The sequence below is a fragment of the Natrix helvetica genome (genome assembly GCF_964273705.1).
Source record: "Natrix helvetica genome assembly, chromosome: Z".
Taxonomy (NCBI): Eukaryota; Metazoa; Chordata; class Lepidosauria; order Squamata; family Natricidae; genus Natrix; species Natrix helvetica.
In genome coordinates this window covers 59,975,207-60,001,069 of record NC_138554.1, presented here as the reverse complement: position 1 = coordinate 60,001,069, position 25,863 = coordinate 59,975,207, and the positions used below count along the sequence as shown (strand labels likewise).

At 38.8% G+C, this 25,863-nt stretch overlaps 1 protein-coding gene across 3 annotated transcripts in view; it reads right to left on the bottom strand.

Moving 5' to 3' along the window:
• Window positions 1-14,695: 14,695 nt before the first annotated feature.
• CENPC (centromere protein C) overlaps window positions 14,696-25,863 on the bottom strand; it is a 70,573-nt gene continuing 59,405 nt past the window's right edge. For all 3 annotated transcript variants that reach the window (XM_081932981.1, XM_081932982.1, XM_081932983.1), the window contains 4 exons: window positions 24,691-24,845; window positions 22,197-22,287; window positions 16,860-16,931; window positions 14,696-15,574 (listed from right to left, as the gene is read on the bottom strand). In XM_081932981.1, coding sequence (XP_081789107.1) covers window positions 15,558-15,574; window positions 16,860-16,931; window positions 22,197-22,287; window positions 24,691-24,845 — 335 coding nt within the window. In that variant the 3' untranslated portion in view covers window positions 14,696-15,557. The remainder of the gene's footprint in view (window positions 15,575-16,859; window positions 16,932-22,196; window positions 22,288-24,690; window positions 24,846-25,863) is intronic.

The following is a 25,863-nucleotide window of genomic DNA, read 5'->3' as shown; positions in this document are numbered from 1 at the left end:
GCATGGAAGCCCCCATTGCCTTCTACTCGCGAACCTTGTCTCCCGCTGAACGGAACTATAGCCAACTGGACAGAGAGGCTTTGGCTGCAGTAGCGGAAGTCAAGCGGTTTCACGAGTATGTCTATGGCCGCGATTTCAAACTTGTGACGGACCACAAACCTTTGTTGGGGCTACTGGCTGGGGACCAATCTACTCTGGTTTCCTTCTCCCCGCGCATGACCAGGTGGACTGATTTCCTGGCTGCCTACTCCTACAAGCTCATCCACTGCACTGGTTCCACGTTGGGACATGCCGACGATTTAAGCTGCTGTCCCCTACCTGAACTGTTGGCCGACCCGACTCCTGAGACACCAGTCTTTCTTATTGACTGCCTGGACTCTGGACCTGTCTCCTCCACTGACGTTGCCCGCTTTTCCACCAAAGACCCCGTTATTAAGCAGGTTCTGAACTGGGGGTGGAGGGGATGGCCCAAGGGGCCTATTGGGGCCGATTTTAAAATGTTTTTTTTTGCTAAACGTAATGTGTTGTCGGTAATCAAAGGTTATTTTCTGTGGGGGGACCGGGTGGTTGTTCCAAGCAAACTGCGAAAGGCAGTATTGGAGGCATTACATGTGGGGCATCTTGGCACCATCAGGATGAAATCCTTGGCTAGGAGCTATGTCTGGTGGCCTAACATGGACAGGGAGATAGAAGAGTGGGTGGCCACCTGCACTCCATGTCAGGAATCCAGACCAGCTCTCCCAGAGGTGCCCGCTAAGGAGTGGGAGCGCCCTCAAGCACCCTGGTCTAGGGTTCACATTGACTTCGCTGGCCCCGTTCATGGCCAAACGTTCCTCATAGTTCTGGATGCATACTCGAAATGGTTAGAGGTAGCCCTGATGACCTCTACCATGGCAGAGGCAGTCATCAAGGTGCTATGGAGACTTTTCTACACGCATGGCCTGCCGGACGTCTTGGTCTCAGACAATGGGCCCCAATTCACGGCCATGCAATTCGAGACCTACTTAGCTAGCCAGAGAATTCGGCATGCCCTAGTCGCGCCATTCCATCTGGCCTCAAATGGACAGACGGAACGAATGGTGCAATCAGCTAAAAGGAGAGCTGTCAGACCTAACTGCTGCTGGATTGCACATACTTGACTGTTGTAATAAAGAACTGTTGTTGCGTTAAACCTGAGTCTGCCTTCTCATTGCCCTATCTAACAGTAACAACATGAGGCAGGTGTGGTGAGGGATTCAACAAATTACCAACCATCAACCAACTAATGTCATCCCTGCTGAGGGGGATGCTTTGTTGGCAGAGGAGCTGGATCATTTCTTTGCTTGCTTTGAAGTGGAGATATCAGAGCCTGCTAAAATACAGCTACCACCCATTGTAGCCCCCACTTCATTGTGGAGGAAGGAGATGAAGAGCATTTTGAGGGTTGTGGACCCTAGAAAGGCTGCTGGTCCTGATGGTATCTCTGGTCAAGTGCTTAGAGTCTATGGTGATCAGTTAGCTGGAGTCTTTACCAAGATCTTCAAACAGTCTTTAGCCCAGCCCCCTATTCCATCTTGTTTGAAGGCTTCCACCATTGTTCCGCTGCCAAAGAAGTTCCCTATCAATAACCTCAATTATTAGACCAGTGGCACTCACTCCTATCATCATGAAATGCTTTGAGAAATTGGTCTGTCATCACATCACTTCTGGTCTTCTGGATATATTTGATAAATACCAGTTTGCATACAGAACAAATAGATCTACAGAGATGCTATAGCCATCACTCTTCACACTGCTCAGACTCATTTGGAATAGCAAGGGGGCTGTGTGAGGATGCTTTTTGTAGATTTTAGTTCTGCATTTAACACAATTCTTCTACATAGACTAGTGTCTAAATTTATGGACCTTGGGCTTTCTTATTCAATCTGCCTCTGGATTATGGATTTCCTATATGGCCACACTCAGAGGGTCAGAGTAGGTAATCATACCTGCTTGGCCCTTATTCTTAACATTGGTACACCACCGCATTGAGTCCTTTACTCTATACTCTTTATGTATATGACTGAATTCCCACTCCCACCAGTAATATTATTATTAAAGTTGCAGATGATACAACAGTGGTAGGATTCATTTCCAAGAGGAATGAGTCTGCCTATTGAGATGAGTGGACTGGTTGCTTTCGTGGTGTGGAGACAATAACTTGGTCCTTAACATCAATAAGACCAAGGAGCTTATAGTGGACTACAGAAGGAATAGATCAGATATCTAGCCCTTGCTTATCAATGGAGGCTGAGTGGAGCAAGTGGCCAGTTTTAAGTTTTTGGGTGTTATTGTAAGAGACCTGACCTTGGGCGCTCACATTACAGCACCGGTCAAAGGGGCACAGCAGAGATTATACTACCTGAGACTTCTCAGAAAACAACAACTGAATGAAAAATTGCTGATCTTCTACCACTGAACCATAGAGAGTGTTTTAACTTACTGCACCTGTGTATGGTTTGCTAATTGCACAGTGGCAGATAGGACAGCGCATCAGAGGGTTAACATCATTGGTTGCCCTCTCCCCTCATTGGAAGAGCTTTATAGCTCCTGCTGCCTTAAGAAAGTTCAAAACATTCCTAAAGACCCATCTTGTCCTGGGCACTCTGTTTTGGAACTATTACCATCTGGCAAGGTCAAATAGGCTGAAAAACAGCTTCTATCCTAGAGCAGTACCTATATTGAATTATACTGTATAGTGTAATATTAATGCAGTATCAGAGGTTTTCAATTCAATTGTATAGAATGTGCAGGATGCATATTTTTGTTTTATTTTTATAGTTTTCTTATGCATGATGTACACTGAAGATGGCATTGAATTTCTTTATATGAGGTGCAATGACAATAAAATAAAACAACTGAGGGATTCATAGGCTGGTTGTAGGTTAATGTTGATAGAACTGCTTGCGGAGTGCCAGGCTTTGATGAGCTCACGGATGTGGAGGTGGTAGCATAGCCAATGATTTTTGTGGAGCAAAAAAAAATTTTTTTATACATAAAAAATGAGATATGGGAAGAAATCATTTGTTGTAAATTAGGAGCAGGTGAAATGTATTGTGATGAAGCCTGGAAGTCACTTCTATATTTTTTTAATTTTTATTTACTATAAGTGTATAGTTTTTTTATATCTATTCTTTATCTCGTTTCCCTTTTGCAGCTTTTGCTCTTTCTTTCTATTTTTCTATCTTCTAGTGTGTATTAGCTTTTACTATTGTAATTATATTTAATAAAATTACTTTAAAACATAACATTAATAAAATATAATTTCTACATTTGTCTTTTATAGGTGAGACTGGAAAACTGACTGAGTTTGTCTGGATTCTGAGCTCACTAATGGGGAGTTATCTCTACCCCATAGGAGTCCTGCAAAGATATCCAAAATGGGGACAACACTATAAAAAAGAATGACCTTTCTTAAGCACTGGTGACTACAGGCAAAACAGGCAACTTTTTAAAATCCATATCCAAAGCCTTATTACTGGTATTTTGGAAACTTTCAGTGCATCATCTCATCTCTGATTACAATTGCATTAGCTTTGCACATTTAAGCCACTCCAATCGGAGTCATTTATTTTTGTTTCCAAAATGTCTGTGAGACTCAGTAGGCACTGAATTGAAATGGACACTTCCATTCATACTGGTAAAAGCAGTTAACTCAAACTGCATTTAGGGAAAGAAAAGGCAGCACATTCCATAAATTACCCAACCCAAATTGAAGCCTAGCACTAGTAATTGCCTTATTGCTCTGCCAAAAAAAAAACACCATTTGTTCGAAGGTCTTGATTCACTACTGCCAATTCTTGTATAGATGTAATTCCATAATTCTTATTTAGGTTAGTTTCCCTTACTGCTATCTTGCATGAAAGAAAGCAAGAACCTAATACCATGAAATTGCTGTTAGCAATTTTGCACAGGAGGTAGCAATTGGCTAATAATTTCTTCAAATTAGCCTTTGTAAGTATATAAAACTTCTATGCAGCTGGGTACCAGGTGGCAGTGCAAAGGGCGAGATATTTCCTTTTAATAAAGTATCACCCTGTATTTTAAACCATGGCAAAGGTTGACAACGTTGGTGGTATTATTACTATATATGAACTAATCATGGTTTGAAAGACTTATACTGACCAACACCAGTCTAAACTTATCATCAGAAAAAGGCTGTTTACTCTTCCCAGAGAAAATAGTTAACAATCACCATTGAAATATTTTATTGATATTGTTCAAAGGTTCATCTTTTAATAATACCATTAGTGTTTTTCAGATTCCTTAACAATCCAGCATAAAGAAATGAACTATGTCAGGGTTAATGTTACCCTAAATCCTAATGTGGCTTGTTTAGTTTTGGTGTAGCATATGAAATAATCTTTTATCACCATGGTTTGTAAATTTATGGCTTAATGTGTTTTATGAACCCATACAATTAGGGCCTTTTAATGAATCATGATTTAACATATATGAACCAAGTCAAATTCAAGTTACAATAAAAGTAGCTCATGGTCAAATCATTAAGCTCAAATAAGATCTTAGATATGGAGTTAACATCCTGAAAAAAGAGAATAGGAATGGAATGGCCTTTTATACAAAGAATTCTAAATAAAATTCAAATGATCTAATTACATTATTTTGATATTGTGTTTAATAACATGCAGAGTTATTAAACATGCAGAGGGATGGCAAAAGAGCACCTTACCTGGGCTTAAGATGTGGTTAGAAAGGCTTTTACTGACAGCAAATTCTCATATTTTTAATAAGAATAAAATCACTGATCAGAGAAAACCATTTTGCATAGTGCAAAGTGAAATTGGCTTTAAAGAAAAGAAAATTTCAATTTCTTTGCTGACAAGAATATTATTATTGCTAATAATAATTATTGTTATTATATAAATTATTGTCTTTAAATACTTATATATTCTAACAAGGCATTCTATCATAAGTAGTACAAAATCAAAGTAAGTCAGTCACTCTCAGATTAGAGAGAACTAAATAGTTAACATAGATCGTGTACCTTCCAAGGCCATCAATTGTGCAACAAAGTATAAATTTAAGCAGGTTTAGAGAATGAATTATCAAGTCTGTTTAGGCCTACTCATAAACTAGTCACCCAAGGGGCACTATGGAGTTATAGTATTATATATTGGAGTTTGTTCATTTCCTTATGAATTTTAGCCTTTAACACATATTTTAACTTACTAGCCAAGCAACTGAAAAATGAAGCACATAAGGCAGAATATCTTAATTTCTTTGTGCTGCATCAGATCACTTAAACTAGACAGCACAAAATGAAAAAAAAAATAAGTTAATCCAAGCTCACTGTACTTTGATAAGACACATGCTTAATATGTATGGAAATGTGAAATAAAACAACACTTGTAAAACAGTGAATCCTATAATGTTTGCAATATGTCCGTGACAATTCTTTCTTAGGTGATGAAGGACATTTTTGTGTTATTATCTATCATGTGGTTTCTATTTTTCTCTGATTAGAATAGAAAACATTTATAAATTAACAGACTATTCTTTCAAGTTCATCGGCATTCCTTAATTAAATTTAAGCACTATGTGGAATTATATTTTTGTTGATTTCTAGACAAATTCAGATAACATAATTTTTAGTTTGTGAGCTGGAGTGAAAAATATCTCAGTAGCCAGATCATTTACACACATTTGCCAATAAAACAACATTGATATGTCCAATTAACATGAGAAAACTGCCTTTAGTTTGTTGTGCCATCAAATCGGGCCTAGATCTGGAGGTACGTGATTGAATGCTCTGTTTCAACCAGATAACATTTTTCAGTTCTTTTCGTATTGCTGCATTAATATTCTCTCAATCCAGAGTCATTTTCTATTTTTTGTGTCTTTCTGTCAAAAAAAATGTTTTGTGTACCATATGTTCACTAACACTGCATCAATAAATTAAATAGTTTTTATTTCTTTTATCGTTAATATATTGGTTCCTGGTAGATATGTCCAAATCTGTAATTCAGGTGTACATATCTTCTTTTTCATATTCCCTACAGCTTTCTCAGCTGTTTGTAACCAACATTGTAAAGCATTCATTAGTGTAGATCTCTGCTGCATCAAAATGTTCTTTTCCTTCATTATCATCTCTATCTTTGTCATTGCTAGGATCAATCTTCTCTTTATTTCTCCAGAACATTCTTGAGTCCAAGAAAAGAAAGAATAACTGAATCAGACTAAAGCACATTTTAGTTTTTTTTAAGAGTACAGACTATAGATAATATACAAATTAATTTGAATGTTGTGAATTTAGCCAATTCAGTTCCAGGTTTGTTTCTTCAGTTTTAGCATTTCATTCATCTACAAGTAGTATTTCTTTCCCTCAAATTAGCCGGCCTGGCCTAATTCCTAATTCCTAATTTTAGTTCCTCAAGCCTGCATTTTTTAAATTTTCTAGGGGTATGCTTTTAGTTGTTTTTAATTTTTACTTTTTTGTACAGTTGTATGAGGTTTAATTCGTTTTTAAGGGTATAGGATATTCGTCTTTTGTATTCGTTTTAATGAGACACCTGTACACCACCCCGAGTCCCTTCGGGGAGAGGGGGCGGTCTATAAATCCTGAAAAATAAATAATAAATAAATCAAATATGATTGTGGAGTTCCTACTGATGAAATAATTTCTTACACATCCATAGGGACTGTTAAGTTCAGAATTTGATAGTATACCTCACTTGATACCATTCTCTTACAGTATAAGGTATTCTGTGGATTAATCTCAGAGCAAGACAATTTACTTCACATGAAAAGTTTACTGTGAGAGCCGAATCACTTCTGATTTTGGTATGGGGGTAACTCATACTCACATGAAAGAATCTGTTCAAGAAAGATTTCACTACTCGAAGGGGAAAAAAGTAATTCAGACAGAATTTAACAAAAGGGATGAAAAATCCAAAACAATAACATACTGAGATGTCACAAGGAATTGCCATAAAAAGATTGATAGTAGATGTAAAACCAAATATGGCCGATAAATTTTTGTAGTGTACTTTCTGTCTGACTCAACTAGGAAGGACTGATTGTTTCTTACAGGTATCCTGAGAGACCCATTCCAAGTTGTGGATTACTGTTAGCTTCATTCTTTCATTTTGAACCTTGCCAGAAAGACCGATCATATCTACAGCACCAACAGCATTACTGTAAAAATCATTAAAAGTGTTGCAGTTACCAGAATGGAAATTCCCCTGGAAAATTTATCTTAAAGTCATTTCCATTTGAAACGATGAGATAATGTCCAAAAAACAATGAGCAAAAGACAATGAACAAAATCATTAATACTATTCCACAAATGTCTAGGCTTCAGGTTTCATGAAAGTTTGCATGACTCCAGATTGTCACTTCAAAAATGTGTCCCCCAAACATAAAAATAACAATATCAGTCCTAGGGTGTAGACAGACCAGAAAATGGATTCCACAAAATGACTACAAGTATACTTTATAATGACAGGCTATAAATAACAGAATCTTACCAGTCTGGTTGTGTTTCTTCTCCTTTCCTTCTTAAACCTCAGGAAGTTATGGAAAACATATCTAAATCTCTTACCATTTCTCCTCCCTACACACATACACACAGACAGGCAGGCAGAGAGACACACACACACACAAACCAGCATCTATTCTGGAGAAAATTTTGGATGCCTTCTCCAAGGTTATTTCTACAACTTCCTTACATAATTTATAAATAAGAAGAAAATGAAAAGAGAACCTATCTAAAAATTCCAGATTTCAGTAGGCAACGAACAGATTGGGGGGGGGGGGGGGGGGGTGTTTAAATTGAGCAAAACCAAGGTAAGGTCAGAATCAATAAACATGTTGAAATTTGCCAGTTATGTCTAAATTTAGATGTGAACCCCTACATATGCAGTATGTAGATTATATGATGAATCTTCTCGGCATCCAAAGAAGTCTGGTCTTTAATTCCTGAGTTTTAGTGTGTTGCCTTCAGTGTGATGCTGAAAATTTTGAAAATGAAAAGAGTGACTTCACTGAACCTCAGCTGATTCTGACAGATAAAATTTTTAAGAATTTTTCTTTAATTATGACATTAAAAAAAAAAACCTAAAAGCCAGCATGGAGAAGTTAATTCAGATTCATTGGAGTGGTAACACCATTTGTATAGGAAAAATAGATATTGTAAATATCAAAATATTGTATATTGTGAATTTAGCCAATTCAGTTCCAGGATTCTTTGTTTCTTTAGTTTCAACATTCCATTCAAACTAAATTGAATGTTGGTTTGAAATGTGTACCAAGATTGAAAGGCCACACTGCAGATTTTATAGACAAGTAAAAACTTTCTTTTCTGATACAATACTGCCCTCTAGTGGTAATCTCATGGTTGCATTTTGTTGCTGTGATTCAGAAGCAAATGTCTGGTGGCATCTTAAAGCCTTTTCATAAAGGGGCCAGCTTTTGGAATCCAAAACCAACTTCAATAAGATAGAATGAAATCAATTTAAACTTATATACTGCTCAACTCTCATCAACCAAGTCCAATAAAAGAATTTTAAAAAATGACAAGGATGACAAAACCAGACAGAAACACAACAGAAACCAACTCACACAAATCTAAAAATTGCCCCTTAATGTTTCTCTTATTTCCAACATCGATCCATTGTACTGTGATACATCTCAGATAGTTTCTATGGTACATCTTTTTAGAAAAAATCTCTTAAATTATGGTACATCATTTTAGTAAAAATCTCTTAAATTATGGTACATCATTTTAGAAAAAAATCTCTTAAATTATAACACAATGAAAATGTCAATCCTTTTGCTCATATTCTTCCCATTGCTGCATTTGTATACAGCATTATATTAGCCCATTTTATCATCCAATGTTTCACATGCTTTTTTTCTATTTCAAATCTTAGCAAAGGTTATAGTCATTTGCATATTAGGCAATTTCAAATTCCATCTTATATTGTCCAATTCCAGTTACTTTTTTTCTCATCTTCAATCTTTCTCCCAATTGCACATTTAAAAACCATTGAAAACTACACCCCTCTGCAGTTAAATGTTTTCTTAACTTTAAGTTTTCTATATTCATTAGCAAATCTTGATGTGTAAAGCATTTTTCTTTGCCTGTGTTTCTTTTCTATAAAATGTTTCTTGTGCTCAAACCAATTGAGATATTTTTTGGGCACAGCCTGGGTTTATTCTCAATATGGCACTTTTCACATAATGGTTTTTAAAATCTAAGTAAACTTTGCTGCAGTATTAAAAGCTGTGCCAGCCAAACTTCAGGTTATTTTCTTCTATTTCTAACATTTTATTTCTCAGTAATACCATTGGAAACATCTTCTTGATATTGGTTGACCTGCAAAGTGGTCAATGGGCTTGATTTAGGTTACTACCTGGAGAGGTAGGTAATTGAAAAAAATCAAGAGCATAGCATATTAAATTAAAAATAAAATACTTCATGGAATAAAGAAAGCTAAATCTGTTTTACTTTACAGCCAAGATAACTTTAAGACCAACATAACTATATCATGGACATATCCATGATATCAGCAGATGTTAAGCCCAACTCAAGAAGGATTTCAATAGTGTCTTTTATATATTATATGCCTTATCAGAAATATATCAGAATTTGGGATATATATACAATGTGTTTCCAATAATAATTTTAAAAGGTTGTTCCAAAGCAGTAAAATGTATTCAGCATCCCATCTCACTGAATGCTCAGTTTATCCTTGCAGCCTTGAATACTTTTGTGTGCTTTTACCCGTATTTATTAGAGTATAACGCGCAAAATTTTCTACCAAAAAAAGAAATCAAAGTTTGGGTGCGCGTTATAAACGAGGGCTGGGGTGGGGTGGCAGTGGCGGCCGGTCCATTGAGGGCGCAGGAGAATTGTAAATTCGCACTGCGCCTTTTCCGGGCTGCAGCCGCTCACTGTACGTGAGGGCGAAGAAAAAAAAACGTCCCCTTGTCGCGTACAGTGGGCGCCCCGAACTGGGGGTGAGAATTCTTATTATCCGCTGTATGGTCGCCGCTTCATTTCCTCGCCTCGCTCACACGTTACGGCATCAGCAATAAAATGGATGGCATTTATTTATTTCGGTATTGTGTTTATACCAGTTTACATTGTCAATAAATGATTTTTATCATGGCCGCACGTGTTCAACAACGTTTTTTTGTCAATTACAATGCTTGGTGTGAAACAAAATTTTATACCGATTTTTAATCAAAAATTAGGGGTGCGCGTTATACACCTGTGCGCGTTATACTCGAATAAATATGGTTGTTTTTTTTTAAGCTACTAATCAGCAGCATATGCAGTGTTTTATTGGGATTTATTAAAAAGAGATATACCTTATTTTCATGCTGACCATATGATGATCGAAGTATCTTGTTAGACAACACAGGCTCCCTTGGCTGCAAATTGGAGATTAGCATCACCTCCTTGGGTTGGTCACTACTGAACAGAGGAAATATTTAGCCCTCGACTTACAACCATTCATTTAGTTGTCATTCCATACATTGCAGGAACATCTCAAAAACTCAGGAGGATCTTCAGGCAACACAACATATTTGCACACTTCACTCAAGAATACACTAAGGCAAAAGCTTGTTCACCGCAAGGATAAAACACCCAGACACAATCTGAGTAACGTGGTATATGCAGTATAATGTAGTGAGCTATGTGCAGATCTGTACATTGGGGAAACAAAACAACCATTTCATAAATGCACAGCACAACATAGGAGAAAAAAAACCCATCAGGACTAGATTCAGCAGTCCATCTGCATTTAAAAGACAAAGATCACTCATTTGAAGACAGCAAAGTCCACATTTTGGGCAGAGAGGACTACTGGTTTGAAAGAGGGGTCAAAGAGGTCATTCTGTCAAAATTGAACAGCTGTCTCTCAACAGAGGAGGAGGGATAAATCTCCAAATGGCCTCAAAGTTTCTCTAAAAGAATGTAAATGACTAGCTGTCTGAAAGGAATATAAATCCTTTCTTTCCCCACCATCCAGTCAGAGCTGAAGAAGCTTCTTGGATAAGAAGTGAAACATCTTCAAAGAAAAACAAGGAACTCCAATTGCCTCTTGAAAATTACACATTTGGGACATTTTTTCTAAGTGCAGGACTTTATTTTTCTCACATCTTGCTGGGGCCCCAGCAAGTTATTACATCTTGCTGGGGCCCCAGGATCAAGTCTGTCAGGATTATTCTAAATTGTAAGTCTATCTTCCAAAGTGTTAGCAATTGCCCCTAGCTGTCTGCAAATTTGATGGGCTCCAATTGAGGACTACACACTTAAGCCAGTTGTGAATTCATCTAGTGGTGGTATTGTCTATTCCACACTTTTTTATCTTATCGAGAAATAGGCTGTGGTTCTCTGTGAAATACCTTACTGAAATTCACACAAACTATGTCTACAATTATTTCCTTGATCCACTAATCATTGTATTAAATAAGGCAGTAAGATTTGTTTAACATGACCTGCTTTTAACAAACCCATGCTGAGTGGTCAACTTGTTCATTTCTAGGTGCTCACAAATCGTTTGCTTTATGACCTTTTCTGGAGTTTCCTGGGTATTGGTGTCACGCTGATTGATCTGCAGATTCCAGTTTTGTTCCTATTTCCAATTTTACTCTTTTTCAAGATTGGAACCCCTTCATCTCTTTTCCAATCCTCTGGCAGGAACTGTGAAATATTCAGTAGTTTCAGGATTATAACTTCCAATTTCTTCAAATCCCTGAGGTATAAACCATCAGGTCTCATCCATTTGAATTCATCAAATTCCTTGCCTAGTTTGAACTGCACTTCTGTTCTGTCTCCGTACTACATTTTCTTTTGCATAAGGACATATGTTAAGAAGATATTAAGCAGTTCTTTCTCCTTGTTGCCTGTTACTTTCTTGCCATTTTCCCCTATTAGTGGACAGATCATTTCTTTGGTCACATTTACTTTGGCCATGTCATACAGGGACATTTACTGGAGAAAGTAATTATGTTTGAAGAGTTAACTGTAAACAGAAACCAGGCCATCAAAGCATACAGTCACTGGACACCATCAAACCTGACACAAATCAGAGCATAGAAAAACTCAAAGTAGTGCAAAGATGTGAGAGACCGGGCCCATAGGTTCGCCAAGACTCGGACACAATGAATGGATAATAACATTTCCTTGATTTTCTTCTTATTACTTATATATTAAACCTTTTTTTATTGTCTATGGAGATTCTCAATCATCCAGGTCATGATTATCCAATAGGTGCTTTTCAAAACACCTTGAATTTTCTTCAAGAAAGTCCAGTTGCCTTTTGAAAAGCACCTCTGCCCCAACCTTTTTCATTATTTTTGACATTGATTGCAAGTCTTAGTTCATTCTTAGTCTTAAGTCTTCCCAACTCTATAACAGCAGATGTGGACTATTTATTGGTATTCTATTTTAGTTATGTGCCCCTTTCCGTTTTTTATAAAGTTAGTCTCTCAGTTTATTAGTGAGCTTTCTGTGCAGCCATGATAGTTTTGTCTGGAATCTCTTTTTTCTCTGGAGTATTTTGTTTGGGCCTTTACTATCTTCTTTTTCAGAGTTTCCCAGGCATCTTGAACTATTTTTCCCTCTAGAATTTGCATCTACAGAATCCTACCTAGTCTCTCTTAAATTTGTTGAAATCAGCTCTCTTTAAAATCTAAAACACTAGTCTGACTTTGTTCAGTCGTTGGTGCCTGCATTATGGTGAATTCTAGTATGGGCACTTTTCCCCAAAGTTCCTACAATTTCCACTCTCTTAACCATTTCATCCCAACTAGTTAGGATTAAGATTATAACTGACTCTCTAGTTCCCACCTCCTTTGGATGACAAAGTTGTTAGCTAGGCACATTAGAAATCTGTTTGATCTCCCACTTGTTGCTGAATTTGTTTTGTTTCCCAGTGCAGTCCCCACCCCAGTGTTGTTGATGCAGAGTTTGTTTCCCAGTGCAGTTAAAACTGGGAAACAAACTCTGCATTATTACAATTTTGTTTTCTGCACAGCTTGGCTAGCTGATTAACAAAAAGTTTGTCTATTTCCTCCACTTGGTTGGGTGGCTTGTAGAACACACCTGTAGCAATGTCATTTTTTAATCCTTTAATATTCACCCAAATACTTTCAAGGCAGCTTTCATCCTTAACACTGCTTATTTCTGTAGAGGTGTAGCAATTCTTTATATATAATGCAACTCCTTTCTCTTTCTGAACTGAGTCTATTTCTTTTGAACAATTTGTATCCTTCTATTAGTATATTCAGTCATGGGTTTCATTTCACCAGGTTTCAGTAATAGCAGCAATATTGTACTTGCCCTCACGGACTAGGACTGAAGTTCAGTTTGTTCCCCATACTCTAAGCATTAGTGCATCCAAGCTCTTTATGGCTGACTATGACAAGTTTTGTTTTATCTGAGTGACCCTTTACCTGGACAATTAATTTTCCCAAGGGGCCACATGAGAAACTGGGATTATGTGGAAGTCTGCCAATATTGCCCCCCGATGATGCCCTGCCCCAACATCATTCCCACGAAGTAATGCTGCACTGCCACTCTGACTGGATGTGGCCCACAGGTCATGAAATGCCCAGGAATGCCCTACACCATGCCATCCTAAAGGACAAGCTGTTTTTTCAAGTCATATTCCAGATCAATTTATGCTAATAGTACAGGTTCTCAACTTATAATTGTAATGGAACCTGCCCATCATAGCCAGCTAAATTGTTATGGTCATAAAAAGGATCACTTCTGTAACCAACCTGATTTTATGATCTTTTTCATTAAGTGACCTTTATGATCATTGTTCACTATAGGGCAGTTTTGCTGAGCCCGACGTATGGTCACACGACCTTTGGGATTTGGAATTGGGTCGTAAGCCCTGGGGAGGGCTAAGCATCTAGTTGTGAATTATATCAGACTGAATTTTTTCAGCCTCAAATCAGTTCCTCAATTAAACACCTCTATATCTTCATTAGAATTATTTAATCAGAATGCATTGAATTAAGGAAACTACCAACCAACAAATATGTATTGGAATTTAGGAATGACCAGCAGTTTACACATTAATGGTTGTGTTGCGTTATTTTAAGGGGACATCACATTTACACTGTTATACAAGCTGTATTCTCACTACTTTACATTGTAGCCAAGTGACATTTCTTCAGGGTTGTCACATGAAAAGATATATTTAAATATTTACAAAATGTGAGGGGGGTGTACTCAGTTCTGTGATATACTGTGTATATATACAAAAATAATAATAAAAATGGGAGAAAGAAATCAATAACCATTTAAACTGGCAATCTACTGAGCAATTGAAAGCAACATTCAAGATCCAACCCTAGAATCTCTGCATATGTGGCCTTCTCTTCTACCTATGGATAGCCACCGAATGGCCTCTGGAATATAGTCATTACAGACACCTGGAATGCAATACTAGGCAGCCCCTATAATAAATTGTATTTAAAACTTAACACCTCTAAAATATAAAATTCTGAAACTCCATTGAACCAAAGAAAATTAACATGAACAATTCTGACAACATTCATGCCACATTCCTGGAAATAAATTTCAAGAGAAATACATTTCAAGAGAAACTCACATAAAATATATATTTTTTAAAGTATGATTTTAATTTTGCGTAATGTTTTAAACTACTTCGTTTTTTTTTTAAAAAAAAACATCAGAATAGAATGTATAAACCATTAGAACATACAAAACAGTCATGAAAAACATTTATACCCTAACTGCAAACAGTAGAACCAGAGGGCATCTGGGCAAAAAAGGGATTTCAAGAATTTTTCAGTTTTTAAGCAGATAGTGATCTTCAAGCTGATTCAAGAATTATGGGTTCAAGTTTACATTAGAGATTACTTTTCTGGGAATAAGATAATGTGGTTGTTTATATTAACATACAAATCTTTCACATTTTCCAATTATATTATCTCTCCCACATAATCATTAGACAGTAAGAGCAGAACCTATAGCAGAACTTATAAGTCATTTCCAGGTTTTACTAGGCAAATTATATATTTATATATTTTAAGCAGAAGAAAACAGAGTGATGAGAAACATCTTCAATATGGCCTTCCCTTGCTTGTTTCCTATTATGCAAAAATGCCCATATATTCCAAGCAGAAGTCCAGTAAAACTATAAAAACAAAAACTTAAGAACTTCTGTTTAACATTTGGCAGATTCTTGAGTTTTTTCAGAAATGCAAAAGAGATTGATCTTTTATATTTAGCCAGGCCCTTCATCTTTTCCCAATTTTGCATAAGTTTTATTACTGCAAAACTCATTTACTGCAGAGCTTCACTCCTCCCATGCAGTAAGTTTACACCAATCAGATGATTAAAACTATGCTGCTTTTTCTAAATTTGTCACTAAATTTGTCACTAAATTTGTTAGCCAGTTCCTTCTTTTTTTGTATTTATAATTCAGTTGTTTCTAAGTTATCTGACATAGTGAAGACTAGTCTTCGCAAGCTCAAAAAGTTCCAAGGTTCTTATACGGAAATTAATTGCTCCAGAAGCATACTTCCTAGTTGTCAAGATGTTCTGTAAAAAAGCACAGAAGCATATATGAAGACATTTGATAGCTCAGAATCATCACCTGATAATCTCTGACATCTATTAAGTTCTCAACATCCATGACAGCAGGTAGAAGTATCAAGAAAGTCTTGGCTGATCTTCAAAAAAGCTAAGCTGGGCCTCACCGGTAGGAAATCCCTGGGCAAAAGACTAGCCCCAAAATTTAAAAAAAACCAAGCCTCATAGTTGTCATATGCCAGCCCCGGCCAAAGGATGGTAATGGCAAATTACCATCTTGTATTGTTGCCAAAAATAACCCCACATAGATCCAAAATTTATTTGAAAGAGACTCAAACTTTTATCCCCATTCAGGTATTCTACCACTACGTCAACAATAAAAAAAAACCTTTCAAGATCTCTGCAAGCAAAGTAAGCTTTAAGGCTTGTACTAGCATTGCATATTAGAACCCTTGCTTTGTTATATTAAGTTTGTGATTACAGTAATTTTAAGTTATGGGGCCTGATTTATGGTAAATCTTTGTAACATTTCTAGCAATATACAAACTAAGTAGGTTAACTTTACCATAAAGCTGCTGATTCATCCTTATTCATTGTTATTTTCACAACATTTTGCACAATAAAGGTTTCTTTCTGCTTATCTGAAGACTTTTTATGTCTCATTGAGTTAAAATAAAATATTAAAACTGCTCAGAGCTATGAAAACCTGCTGCCCAAAGACAAAACTATAGGGGAGTTGAAATAAGCATGTAATGTATTTTATAAGTATTACATTACATACTGTGATTTAAAAGGCTGGAAATCAAATAAACAAAATGAAATCAAGAATTCATGGACAATTTTACATTATAAGCTTATTAAATCTTTCGTCTTAGATACAGGTACAAAGGTGTTTTTTTTAATTAAACACAAGTAAGGGAAACAAAAATACAGAGAACCCAATTTTTGTGCAAGAAATTTAAAATACAATTTTGGGGGATGAGGAAATTTAAAGTGCTAAGATGGTTGAGGAAAGTTAAGATCTTAAGATGTTAAAAACTTGAGGGGAAATAATTAGATAAGAGAAGAGGAAAAGGATAAGAGTGAGATAATTAAGATTAGTAACAATCTCCACATTGCAAGTTAGAAATAAAAAGTTATGGGTCTGAAAGGATAGAAAGTTACACCTAAGCAGAGTATTCAGACTTATCACAAAAAGCCTCAATGGGACTTAAGCTAGTCATGAATTTACATATATTGATTGCAATATATCTATTTCAACTAAAATTAAATCTAACAAAACATTTTTTCATACCTTTTCCTTTCAACTGTGTGAAGAGGATGACACATTCTTCATTCAAGAGATTACGTATATTGTATACATTCCCTACAATGAAAGTTTCCATTATAGAACAAATAATTTTTGTATTGACAAATACCATTCCACATGATCAAACGCAGCCACTGGCTGGTCCAACAGCAAAATTTTCATTTCCCTGTTTTGTCCTACCATCTTTGATCTTCTGTACTGACATTTGTCATGGATGTTAAAGGGTTAGTCAGTGCAGGTAAAAGTGTAGGATGCTCCTGGTAGAACATGGACGTACCACTATGGACATTTTTCCCATTTTCTGCTATTGGTGCAATACCCACCTGCTCCCAAACTGTATCGTCACTGACATGGCCAAGAAAGGAAACATCTAAAGACCAATGAGCAGGCACATTCCCATGGGATGTAAAGGCTACTTAGCACTTTTGGGGGTTGGCCACCACTCAGAAGCATATAGATCTACTGAACAGACCATCATTTTATACTTTTGGTGAATTGGCATATGCCTATCACTGAGCAATCCAATGATTTCTGCAACAATTGTGCTGCATTCACCCTTGTGCGTATTGCTTCATTAATGCCACTATATTTTACAGATAGGATCCTAAGTAACACAAGTTTGTTTTCATCACTGCTGACTTGGATGGTGGAGGTGTTCAGGCTAGTTTCTAGATACTCAGTCTTGAGTTGCAAATCCAATTGACTAAGCAAGTAATTCCATATCTAGATATAACATTGCAGGTCTTCCCTAATGGCAGTTGTGAGCAAAATTTTTGTTTTGCATTTGTAACAAATAAATCTCAACTGTAATATTCTGATGTGTACTGACAAAACAATTTAAAATTATCTGTCAGACTGAAACTCAGAAAGTTTTGAATAGTTTGACCTAAATAACTTGTGATAAGAAACAACTGATGCAAAACATTTACTGATTTAAAGAGATTCAAATATGGATTATTTACCTCCCATGTGAGTCCAAAGCATAGCAGACTCCTAAAATATTTTTGGTAGTTTTCTTGTAAATAAACAGACATATTGCAGATGGAACGAACTACATCAGTACCTACTCTAATGTTCTAAGGGCAAAATAAAGGGGGAGGAGGCAGTTTTGTTTTTTGTTCCCATTGCTTTATGTGATTAGAACACTCAAAAGTTTTCCAAATAACAACTTTTAAGATTTTTTTTTCAGGTAAAACACAGTCTCTAGACTCTATAAACTGGTACCGCCCCAGGCACCTGATGGAATCTGATAGATTCCTGACGGAGCTTGGGCCAATACCTGTAGCCTTGTCCCGCTCCCGTTCCGAGGACCTAGTGACTGCCTGGAATAGGGCGACGACTGGGGCCTTGGACCGGGTTGCGCCGTTGCGACCTCTCCTGCGGCATCGACCCACCCGGGCTCCTTGGTTCACTGAGGAGCTCAGGGTGATGAAGCGCCACAGGAGACGTCTAGAGAGCAGGTGGAGATCCTCGCGCTCCGAATCTGACCGAACACAGGTAAGAGCCTATTTGCGGACTTACCTTGTGGCAATAAGAGCGGCCAAACGTAGACATTGTGCTGCTCTTATTGCGTCCGCGGATAACCGCCCTGCCGCCCTGTTTAGGGTGACTCGCTCCCTCTTATCGCAGGGGGCGCGGGAGACACCCTTACAGGGTAGAGCAGAGGAGTTTGGGGAATATCTTCAGGACAAAATCGATCAGATCCGGAGCGGGTGGACCTCCGTCAGTGGACCAGACGAGCCGCCAACAGCGAGTCTTGAGGGACCATTCTGGGAGGAGTTTGACTCTGTTGCCCCCGAGGATTTGGACAGGCTGCGTGGACGGCTGCGACCCACCACTTGTTTAACGGACCCGTGCCCCTCCTGGCTGGTACTGGCAGCCTGGGAGGTGACACGAGGCTGGCTCCTGGGCCTGGTGAGCGCCTCACTGAGTGAGGGATACTTACCAACCGCCTTGAAAGAGGCGGTGGTGAGACCCTTGCTCAAGAGGCCTGCGCTCGACCCAATGGAGCTAGCTAACTATCGTCCAGTCTCCAACCTCCCCTTTCTGGCGAAGGTTGTCGAGAATGTGGTGGCGCAGCAGCTCCCGCGACACCTAGACGAATCCGACTATCTAGACCCACGCCAGTCCGGCTTCCGACCCGGGCACAGCACTGAGACAGCCTTGGTCGCGTTGGTCGATGATCTCTGGAGGGCCAGAGATAGGGGTTGCTCCTCTATCCTGGTCCTATTAGACCTCTCGGCGGCTTTTGATACCATCGACCATGGTATCCTATTGCGCCGGTTGGAGGGGATGGGAGTCGGAGGCACCGTTTTGCGGTGGTTCGGCTCCTACCTCTCCGACCGGAAGCAATGTGTGTTGACAGGGGGGCAGAGATCGTCCCTGAGGCCACTCACTTGTGGGGTGCCACAGGGGTCGGTCCTCTCGCCTCTCCTGTTCAACGCATATGTGAAGCCGCTGGGTGAGATCATCCGTGGTTTGGGGGTTGAGTACCATCTTTACGCTGATGATACTCAGCTGTATATTTCAACCCCAAACCACCCCAACGAGGCTGTCGAAGTGATGTCCCGGTGTTTGGAAGCCGTCGGGGTCTGGATGGGGGACAACAGACTTAAACTCAACCCCTCCAAGACCGAGTGGCTGTGGTTACCGGCGCCTCGGTTCAGCCAGCTGACTCCATCGCTGGCCATAGGGGGCGAACAATTGTCCCCTGTGGAGCGGGCGCGCAATTTGGGTGTCCTCCTTGATGCCCGGCTGTCAATGGAGGACCATGTGGCAGCCGTGGCAAGGGGGGCGTTCCACCAGGTTCGCCTGGTGCGCCAATTGCGCCCCCTACTGGACCGGAGTGCCCTGCGCACGGTCACTCATGCGCTGGTGACGTCTCGCCTGGACTACTGCAATGCTCTCTACATGGGGCTTCCCTTGGGACGCGTCCGGAGACTGCAGCTAGTTCAGAACGCAGCCGCGCGGGTTATTATGGGAAGTACACGTTACTCCCACGTAACACCTCTCCTGCGCGAGCTGCACTGGCTACCTGTGGCCTTTCGGGTGCGTTTCAAGGTATTGATCACCATCTTTAAAGCGCTCCATGGCAGTGGACCTAGTTACCTGCAGGATCGCATCCTACCACACACGTCCCTGCGACCTATCCGCTCACACAGAGAGGGGCTCCTCCTGGTGCCGTCTGCTAGTCAATGCCAGCGGGCGACACCTAGGAGTAGATCCTTCTCTGTGATGGGCCCAACCCTCTGGAATGACCTCCCCCCTGACATTCGAACTACCACCGACCTCCGTTCCTTCCGGCAAAAGTTAAAGACTCACCTATTTCAATCAGCTGGCCTGGCACTTTCTTAGTTCTACCTCCCGGGGATTTATTCATTTTAATTGGGTTTGGGGTTTTAAAAAGTTTTTAATACACTATATACTATATTTAATATTTATTATTCTATGTACAGTCTTGCAACCTCCTCCACCTACGTATTTAATTATTTAACTGTTTTGTATGTATTTTATAACGTATTTTAGTGACTGTACACCGCCCCGAGTCCCTTTCGGGAGAGGGGGCGGTCTATAAATATGAATAATAAATAAATAAATAAATAAATAAACAGTCAATTCAAAACATTCCAGATAAGATTCCTTGTACATTTTTAAGAAATGACATGGCACCACATCTAATTCTAATCTGTTCCCATGCCTTGTGTGAAAGACAGAGAATATGCCGTATTTTTTGGAGTATAAGACGCACTGGAGTATAAGACGCACCAAGGTTTTGAAGAGGCAAATAAAAAAAACAGTAGGTAGGTAGATATAAGGATAGAGAGGGAGAGAAAGAGACAGAAATACAGTAGGTAGGTAGGGAGAGAGCATAGGTAGGTAGGTAGGTAGATAAAGGGATAAAGAGAGAAATAGAAAGAGAGAGAGAGAAAGAGAGAAATACAGTAGGGAGGGAGAGAGAGAGAAAGAGGATGTAGGTAGGTAGAGGGATAGAAAGAGAGAAATAGAAAGAGAGAGAAATACAGTAGATAGGTAGGGAGAGAGAAATACATTAGATAGGTAGGGAAAGAGAGTAGGGAGAGAGAGAGAGAGAGAGAACTACAGTAGGTAAGTAAGCAAGGAGAGAGAGAGTAGGTAGGTATGTAGATGTTTCCAGGTGTATTTAACCACGTGCTGGAGAAGGAAATCACTGACAATCTGCAGCACCTAAGACTTTGTTTCTGCAGGCACAGCACTTGATCAATCTATTTCTCATCTATCGCTATAAATAAAGAGCTTTCCAAAAGGGAAAAAAAAGTTTTTGCACTCTGCAAACCTCCCAAAAACCATTTTTCGCGAAAACATGCCCCGCTTCTTTTTTTTAAAAAAAAGGCATGAATAGCCTTGGGAGGGCTTGCAAAGTGCTCCTGGGGGGCAGAGAGGGGGGCCAAAAACAAGCAAAAAATGGCCCATTTTTTGCGAAAACAGACCCGTTCTTTGTCAAAAAAATTGCATGCATAGCCTTATGGAGGCTTATAGAGTGCTGCTGGGGGCTGGGAGGGGGCAAAAATGACCCATTTTTTTGCTTATTTCTGCCCTCCCCAGCCACCAGGAGCTCTCTGAAAGCCTCCATAAGGGTATGCACGGCCATTTTGGTGAAGAAGGCAGGGCTTCAGGAGGCAAAAAATGCTGTATTCAATGTGTAAGACGCACCCAGATTTTCAGCCTTTTTTTTGAGGAAAAAAGGTGCATCTTATACTCCTAAAAATACAGTATACATATGCTCTAGGAAGCAAGCATTCATCTTTCTTTTGTTCAAGACCCAGAAGGAAAAAGCAACTAGTTATTTGTGGTTTCTTATGAACAGAAGCCATCATTCATAATCACACAAATATGCATAACACAAATGTTACAGGAAGTCTTTGACTTACAACATTCGAGTTCAAAATTTCCTACATTTTACTTTTTTTGCCACAGCTGTTAGTAAATCACTCCAGTTGTTAAGTTAGTCAATTGTTAAGTAAATCTGGCTTCCCCGTTGATTTTGCTTGTCAAAAGGGCACAAAAGATGATCGCATGACTCCAAGACACTGCAAATGTAATAAATACATGCTAGTTGCCAAGTGTCAGAATTTTGATCATGTGACCATGAGGATTCTGCAATGGTTGTGTGAAAAACAGTCATAAGTCACCTTTTTCATAAGTCACTAAATGAATAATTGTAAGTCAAGGACTACCTGTATGATGCTACTACTGCTGCTAAAAAATGAAAGTATTTCCTTTATTAGATGTTTGCATTACTTTTACTTCTACCCTTTCTAATAGGAAAAATATCAGTACACTTACCTGGTGGAATAAAAAAATAGTTTCCAGCACTCAAATGATAGCTTTGATCATACAGCATTAGAAGAAGTTTGCCACAAATAATGTGAAAAATCTTGGGATGAAAAAGCCATAATTTTAATTGCATATTTTATTTCCTGGAAACATGATGATAAATTATTTTCTTTAATCTTAAAATCAACAAGACTCTTGAATCTTGTGTCTGTCTACATAAAAATAAGACCTACAACACCACATTTTGGTTTTACTCCAAACCCAAGTTCTATTTGTCAGGTGCAGGAAAAGGTTTACAGAATCCTATACCTAATAATATTAAGAGATAGCAATGAATATCTGCTTTGGTGATTCACATCATTTCATTAATTATTGAAACATTGTATCCAGGTGTTTTGCATTTCACTCCAGATGCCCTGGAAATTAGGACTGCTAAATTCTACGTAATTGCCATTATAGTCCTAAATATTTCCTTTCATTTTTAGGAAGAATCAAACAACTATTCCTTAAAAAATAAGTTTTTCCGAAGGCTTCAGGGACCGTCCTGAGGCTTCCCTAACGCCTTCGGAGCGCTCAAAACGACCCTCCGTGCAAACCGGAAGTGACTTTCAGTTTGCTCGGAGGGTCGTTTTGAGCGCTCCGAAGGCTTCAGGGACTGTCCGGAGGCTTCCCTGACGCCTTCGGAGCGCTCAAAATGACCCTCCGAGCAAACCGGAAGTCACTTCTGGTTTGCTCAGAGGGTCGTTTTGGGCGCTCCGAAGGCTTCAGGGGCCATCCAGAGTCTTCCCTGAAGCCTTCGGAGCGCTTAAAACGACCCTCCGAGCAAACCGGAAGTCATTTCTGGTTTGCTCGGAGGGTCGTTTTAAGCGTTCAGAAGGCTTCAGGGAAGCCTCCGGACGGTCCCTGAAGCCTCCCGAGGGCCTCCGGAAGGGCGGGGTCTTTTCGCCCTCCCCAGACTCCTATAAAGCCTCTGGAGCCTGGGGAGGGCGAAAAATGGCTTTTAAAAATGGTGAACTCAGCTGGCCAGCGCGCGCATGCTCGCTGGCCGGCTGACAGGGCAGCGCCTCGCGTGCCCTGACAAATGGCTCCGCGTGCCACCTGTGGCACGCGTGCCATAGGTTCGCCATCACTGGTCTATGAAATGGAACAGAATGGGTGGCATGGCATGGCATGGCATAGCATAACATAGACCAAACAGAACAGAATGAACAGAATTGAAAGGGATCTTGGAGGTCTTATAGTCCAACCCTTGTCCTCAAGGAGATTGATACCATTCCAGACAAATAGCTATCCAATATCTTCTTAAAAACCTCCAGTATTGAAGCATCCATAATTTCTGAAGTCAAGCCATTCCACTGATTGGTTGTTCTGTCAGGAAATTTCTCTTTAGTTATAAGCTGGATCGCCCCTTGATTAGTTTCCATCCATTGTTTTTTGTCCTATTTCTGGGTGCTTTGGAGCAGGGGTCACCAAAATTTCAGACCACTAAATTCATAATTTTAAATCCTGTGACCACTAATATGAATTTTTAAAAAGATAAATAGCATTTAGTGCAATATAAAAAATGCAAAAAAAATTTCTGCAGACCACCAAAATTTCCTTGTGGACCACTAGTTGCTGACCGCTGCTTTGGAGAATAGCTGAACCCTTTTCTTTGTGGCAGCCCTTTAGATGTTGGAAGACTACTATCATGTCAACCTAATCCTTCTTTCATTAGATAGATATATCATTTCTGCAACCGTTCATGTCTTCTAATCATCTTTACTATTCTTTCTCTGCACATCTCAACATTATTTTATTTATTTGTAACGCCTTTATTATTGTTACAAATAACTCAAGGTGGTGAACATATCCAACACACATTCTTCCTCCTATTTTTCTCACAACAAACCTGTGAGGTGAGTTTGGCTGAGATATAGTATATAAGTTACAATTTATATTACATGCTGCTAAATGTGAAAATTACATTTTTTTCCAAAGCATTTAATTATCAACTGTTAATATCAACAGGACAAAATGTCCAATATTAACTATTATCTGTTAAAATGTTTGATACCTGTTTTTATTTATAATCTCAAAGCCAGAGAATATTTTATACATGAACATTTAAAATTAAGCTAAAATAATAGCTGAACTCAGGAAGTCTATATCACAAAAGTTATTTTCAGCCCAAACTGTGCATTCTATAATTCTACACCATAAACACAGCTATTTTTTTCTCTTGAGATTGTTTAAAGCATCCCTCATGAATATAAGAAAGAAAACATATTCATGCATAAAGACACCAAACAAATTAAGAACATATAATTCTGCTGTGTCTACATGAAGGATCAAAATTATTAACCCACAGTAGTGGGGAAAAAATAAGTGTTGTTAATATATTGGAAGAAAAATAATTAATCCCTGTTCTATGAGGAAGGATGATAATTGGCTAAAATACAAAGTAATATTAAGTATTAATTTTGCAAATACAAATTAGAAAGAAAAGAAATAAAATACTTACTAATGTGTCTGTGTGGGAATACTGATATCCCTTTTCTTTAAATGGATTTAATATTACTTTTCCAGTAGCAAAGGAAGGTGTACTGAAGTATTTATAAATGGACAATATTTCATTTTTAAAGCAAAACGCAGGTGAACTACCATTATGCACACATTCTATGAAATCAGAAAAAAAAATATTCACAGAAGGAAATGTTAGATAAAATGTACTGCATCCTTGCGTTTTCATTCATAGGCAAGAATATGTTTACGTTTTCTTAAAATAATGATAAACAAACCATACACCTAGGCAATATCAAAACATAGAGTATATGGAAAGTTGAGAATATTTATACATAAAAATAGGTTAAGATTCTGTTTTGGTCTGCTGTGTGGAAAATTACACTCTGTGGTGTTTGTATCATTTTTGAGTGTAGTGCAATAATAACTACACAAAACTTTGCAATGTTTATCAAAGTTTTTCTTCTTGACTTCTCTACTAAAGAGTATTATTTAAGTCGGCAGTAGACTGGCATGAGAAAGACGAGTAGAACTTTGTGCCAAAGTAAGAAGGCAATAGAAGAGGATACATATATACTGTGTTCCCCTGAAAATAAGACCAGGTCTTATTTTCCTTTGACTTCCGAAATAAGTGCCAGGGCTTATTTTGGGGGTGTCTTAATTCCACTCCCCCCACCCTTTTCAGGCCAGCCCAGTGTCCCAAAGAAACCAAAAACAGCACTTTGGCTCCAGCCTCTAATGCTACAAAAGACATTGCTGGTGCTCTCTGAGCATGCTTGAGGCCAGCGAGCAGACGCAGTTGGAGCCACAGCTGCAGCTTCTTCCTGCTTTAGCTTTGCCTTCAGTAGGTAGCGGGGTAGTTCATGGCAAAATGGTGGGTGAATTCACTTGCGAGATATTCCTAAAGCCTCAGCAGGAGAGGCGGATTGCTTGGGTAATAGGCTGAGAAAGTGGGGTTAATACGTGAGGTGTGGGTATGTGTCGAGCTTGGCATTTTACCTTCCTGCCTTTGCAAACCTTTGGTTGCACGTAAGGAAAGCAGAAGCAGCAGAGGAACAGATCAGGGTAGACCAAAGAAACTGCCCAACAAACAACTCTCCATCCAAGGAACATGAGGGCACACTCTTATGTAACTCTTACATAAGAACTTGTCCTTAGTTCTTTGGTTGGAGTT